General features: G+C 39.9%; 2 protein-coding genes across 3 annotated transcripts in view; one reads left to right on the forward strand and one right to left on the reverse strand.

Moving 5' to 3' along the window:
- Positions 1-2165, reverse strand: part of thyn1 (thymocyte nuclear protein 1) — a 3676-nt gene extending 1511 nt beyond the window's left edge. For both annotated transcript variants that reach the window (XM_078245947.1, XM_078245945.1), the window contains exons 1-5: positions 2075-2165; positions 1080-1138; positions 832-983; positions 671-739; positions 411-503 (exon numbers count right to left, since the gene is read on the reverse strand). In XM_078245947.1, the coding sequence (XP_078102073.1) occupies positions 411-503; positions 671-739; positions 832-983; positions 1080-1128 (363 nt within the window). In that variant the 5' untranslated portion in view covers positions 1129-1138; positions 2075-2165. The remainder of the gene's footprint in view (positions 1-410; positions 504-670; positions 740-831; positions 984-1079; positions 1139-2074) is intronic.
- Positions 2166-2532: 367 nt separating this feature from the next.
- acad8 (acyl-CoA dehydrogenase family, member 8) overlaps positions 2533-5000 on the forward strand; it is a 7100-nt gene continuing 4632 nt past the window's right edge. The window contains exons 1-4 of the mRNA XM_078245948.1: positions 2533-2690; positions 3295-3395; positions 4110-4279; positions 4783-4892. Of these exons, the coding sequence (XP_078102074.1) occupies positions 2573-2690; positions 3295-3395; positions 4110-4279; positions 4783-4892 (499 nt within the window). The 5' untranslated portion in view covers positions 2533-2572. The remainder of the gene's footprint in view (positions 2691-3294; positions 3396-4109; positions 4280-4782; positions 4893-5000) is intronic.

Below are 5000 nucleotides of genomic sequence, written 5' to 3' on the forward strand. Positions count from 1 at the left end.
ATTGCTTTCCATGGAAAGTTTAACTGGGGAATATTGGAAACATTAAATTTTGATTGACTATGGTTAGTGGGCTATACAATTAACACACATAGGTTAATAATAGCAATGGGTTATGTATTACGCTAGCAGCTAGGCGAGCATTATAACGTGTGTTACAACGTGACGAGCGTTTGTCACGGAAGTAAAGGCTGGACTACAATAGAGCTGTTTGGAGCAGTTTATGAACAGTGTTTTCTGTTGGAGATGGTAAGTCCCTTTGGGGTGGACTTTGGGCTTTTTCGCTTTGTAAACCTACAACGTGCACAAAAAAGATATATAACACAATAAAGGAAAGGGAAAAAGCCAAAAAGCATAATATGAGCACTTTAAATCTTTAGAGTATAATCAGCAGGGGAAAGAGCGAGACTTACTTTCATGACTCCAGCTATCCCAGGTTCCTTGCAGTTGCTGTGGTAAAAGAAAGCCAACTGCTCGTTTTTCATCTGCCTCATATAATTGCGCGCCTGCAGATGATGGATAGTTCAGAGGAACATTCCCAGAGATAGAAGAAAACAAAAAACAAGAGTAAAGAATTTGCTGGTGAGACTAAAATGTCAAAAAGCCTTTTCAGAGCGGTGCCTCATTTCAGGTAAACATCTATTCATATCAGGAGTCACTTTTGTGGATCTACCTGATAATTGCGGACGCCGTCCCAGCAGCCAGTCTGATCAGGCAACGCCTTCAGATCCTCGATCCCGAACTGCAGAATGAAACCAGACGCGTCAGACGAGTGCAGCCCACTCGCATTGTTTGCAAGAACAACAGACGTTGCTGATGAGGCTCGATATGTACCTTCACGTCGATCCCATTTTCAAAGCGGCTCTCGGGCTCAGACTTCATCAGCCAGCGACAGTACTGTGGTGGTTCGGAGCTCTCCTCAGTTTTCCCAGACTCAACAGAAGCTGCAGCTTTCCTCTTACTGACAACCTTTTCACCATCATCATCTTTGCCGGTTGTTGCGGCAGCAAAAATTGTCACTCATTAGAAAATAACATACCAGATGAGACAAAGAGTTTTACTCTACGACTTCATTTGCTTACCTGAGCTTGCTGCTCTTTTACTCACTCTGGCCCTCGTCTTTGGTGGCATCTCTCACGGTCTATAAAGAAGCATGTTAAACATCAAGTATCGTCCATAACAGGGTGATATGACGACATACATTGTATCGTTATACTGCATACTTAACAGTACTATTTTTTTTTTATATCTCTTACTGTCCTTTCTGTTTTTAACTCTTTATATGTTAAGTGAGTGTTGTACTTTGAGAGCAAAGATTAACCAGAGTTAAATTCCTTGTTTGTTTACTCAAACCTGGCCAATAAAGCTGATTCTGATACCCTGATGATGTCATTGTCTACCATTCATATTACTCATACCGTGGTAGCTGTCCCTTTACCATCTCTAGCTAGGTGTATTATATTTATTTTTGTATCAATTTATTAAAGTACTTCAATTCATCAGATATTGTTTTACTGGATTAGCCAAAATCAAAATACATTATCTGGTCATTTTATCCATTAACAATTTCGCAATTTATATATTTCTTTTACACATTCAGTTTAATGTAACGTTACATTTCAAGGCAAGTAGATGCACTTGAGGCGAGCAAAGTTAAACGGATTAACGTCACAGTGTTGATTTGACAGTTACGGCTGCTTATTTGAATGGACACAATTCTCACAAAAAGTTAAATTAGCGTGTCTGGAGCTAACGTTAGCTTCCAAACAACCATGTCACCGACTACGTGGTAAATTATAACCATGTCAAACTATCATCAGGCCAGACTCTCTGTACAAATGAAATGTACGAGAGTCTGGTAGGACCAGGCTACTGGAAGTTAGGAGGGGCGGGTACTCTTCCTTAGCATCATTAACATTAGACATGGATGGCAGAATAGCTACTAGCTAGCTTTAACTACTCTAACGTAAACTTGAGCCACACGTAAACCAAAGTGCCTTCAATGTTTTAAATGAAAACAGATTACAATGCAGTTCTGGGTCAGTAGATAACCTCCATAAACACAGACAAATCATACCTAAGAAGTGCTCCGAAGCATGGATGTATTAGAGGAGCTCCAAAGTTGTCAGCCATCAAAACCCGCGGAAAAAAAACAACAACGCGTGACGTCAACAAACTTATTGGTGCACTTGATTTAATTGCCAGCTACTCCCGTTTGTGTTGTAACCGCTATTTCTCCATTGGCCACAAGGGGCAACAACTCGAAAACAGAATTTGACAAGCTACACTACACCACTAAACTACAGGAGCGCACACCGTTTGCAAATATGTGGGCACATTTTATAAAAACGAGGACACGGTCCACGCAGATCTTATTTTTAACAGTCAGATTTAAGCATGCCTCTTTATTTCGACTGACCCAGCCAGAGGCTCCGTAAACGTCCATTCTAAACGTTAACGTTACACTCCGAAGCAGAAGGTTGCGGTAATGCACCGAATACGCTGATTGCTAACCGCTGTTAAAACCCAAGAAGAAGCAGCAGCAGTGACATAACACAACACTGTGGGGGTAAACATGGCGACTGTCAGACCTCTAGGAAGAATTGCTAGACTAGGCTCCAGCATCTGCAGGAACCATCGTTTCTTTTTAAACAGAAGCCCACAGAGACGAGGAATAGCTTCTTGTGTCGACCGTAAGTCCCAGAAAACGAGAACTGCTTGCGTTATAGTTTAAGACAGATGAAAGAGTTATGAAAGAAAGTGTGACACCGGTGACCATAAGTGAACTAAGTTAGCTAACAGACCGGTGTTGGTATTCAATTTAACACCCAGACGGGCAATCTTTTGACTCTGAATAAAACAAGATAAAGTCACGCACAGCCCATTCAGGGTTTGATATTAACGTGCTATTACTATTGGTTAGTTTTGCACCTGATTTTTGAGGCTCCTACTCTTCCCGGGGTCATATCATGTTCCTTCCTAGGTTATGACGTGTCAGGGAATTTCAGCAATCCTGACATGAATTGTTTAATATTTAAATGATTTATTGTCTGAACTGGAGGCTTTCCTCCCTCTTTGCCAGTGCTATATACTACTCTAGTTAAGTTTTTCAGTTAGTTGTTTTCAGCATCCGTTTGCTTCCTTGTATAAGAGCAGTGTAACAGCACTTGTTGAAGAAGAAAAGTCTTGCTCATCACCTTTAGGATATTTAAACGCAACCATGCACATATTACACCTGTTTCCGTGCAAGATTGCAGATTGTTTTCTCCACATATGTTCTCTGCTCTTTGTCGACAGCTGCTCATGGACTCACAGATGAACAGAGGGAGTTTCAAAAAGTGGCTTTTGAGTTTGCAGCCAATGAAATGGCTCCACACATGGCAGAGTGGGACCAGAAGGTATGTTGGAGCAAGGCATACAGTATATCAGTTAGACTATGTCAAGGCAGCAGATTTAGGCTTCATAATCTCTGTAAATGCAAGAATCATTTCTAGTGAAGTGTCCCTGAGTGTGCAGCTGAAGCAGAAGATCCAGTTTTCCCACACATCCTGAAACTAAGCTATCATTTTTGTAGTTTTGAAATGATTGACTTGATACAGGGCTGGGCAATATATATTGATATTACATCGACATTGGTATATGGGACTAGATATTGTCTTAAATGTTGGATATCGTAATGTGACACAAGTGTTGTCTTTTCCTGGTTTTAAAGGCTGCATTACAGTAAAGTGATGTCATTTTCTGAACTTTAACTGTTGTAACCGTTCTATTATTTGCCTTTACCCACTTAGTCATTATATCCACATTACTGATGATTATTTATCAAAAATCTCATTGCGTAAATATTCTGTGAAAGCACCAATAGTCGACCCTATTATTTCGACGCAATATCGACATTGATATTTGGTCAAAAATATCTTGATATTTGATTGTTTTTCTCCATATCGCCCAGCTCTAACTTGATAGGAAGCATTTCTGCATCTTCATTATCCCTAACTGTGAAGTACCTGTATGTCTTAGCAGTCATACATATGATATATTAGATGTTTCTTTGTCCACTGTGCTTAGTTATAGTTTAACATCAACATTTTAATGTTCACTTTTCCCCCCAGGAACTTTTCCCAGTAGAGACGATGCGAAAGGCAGCCCAGTTGGGGTTTGGTGGGATCTACGTACAGCCGGATGTCGGAGGATCGGGTCTTTCTCGGCTCGACACGTCAATCATCTTCGAGGCCTTGTCCACAGGATGTGTCAGCACCACAGCTTACATCAGTATCCACAAGTACGAACCCCTCACATGGCAATAATGGCATGGACCTGCGGTGAAAAATATTAAGACGAAATGAAGATGAGAGGATTATTTATTTGGTTGTTCCTAACAAGAGATGGATTTCTTCATCAAAATTGACTTGAATCTGGTTGTGTATAGCCCAAAGAACCATATATCTGTCAGATCAATTTCAAGTTATGTGACTAAACGAGTTCTGTACAGATTAATCTAGTGAAGCTGTTAGAATACATATACCATAGTTACATCTTCAATAAGTTCAAACATGTATGATAGAAAACAGTGATGCAATGCAATGTCATTCATCAGCACTGAAACATCTTTTCCGTCAAATAATCTGAAACCAAAAATCAATTACACTTTTTTTCTAGTATTTGGTACTTTCCTTTTTGATCTTGTGTAAATAAATGAATTACATTGTGACCCCTAATAGTTCCTATGCCATATATCTTGTATGTATTTGCCTGCAAATCCGCAGTATGCTCCTTTTTCTGCAGCATGTGTGCCTGGATGATAGACACCTTTGGCAATACTGAGCAGAGGGAGAAGTTCTGTCCCCAACTCTGTTCGATGGAAAAGTTTGCTTCCTATTGTCTCACTGAACCAGGTCAGTCTTTTATATGGAAACGAAAAAATAAGGACAGGAAAAAAAAACAACCTCTTCAGATTTTTTTCTGTGTAATATATTCATAGTTTGTAAGTAATGCATCTTACA

This window comes from Sander vitreus, chromosome 3 (assembly GCF_031162955.1).
Source record: "Sander vitreus isolate 19-12246 chromosome 3, sanVit1, whole genome shotgun sequence".
Classification (NCBI taxonomy): Eukaryota; Metazoa; Chordata; class Actinopteri; order Perciformes; family Percidae; genus Sander; species Sander vitreus.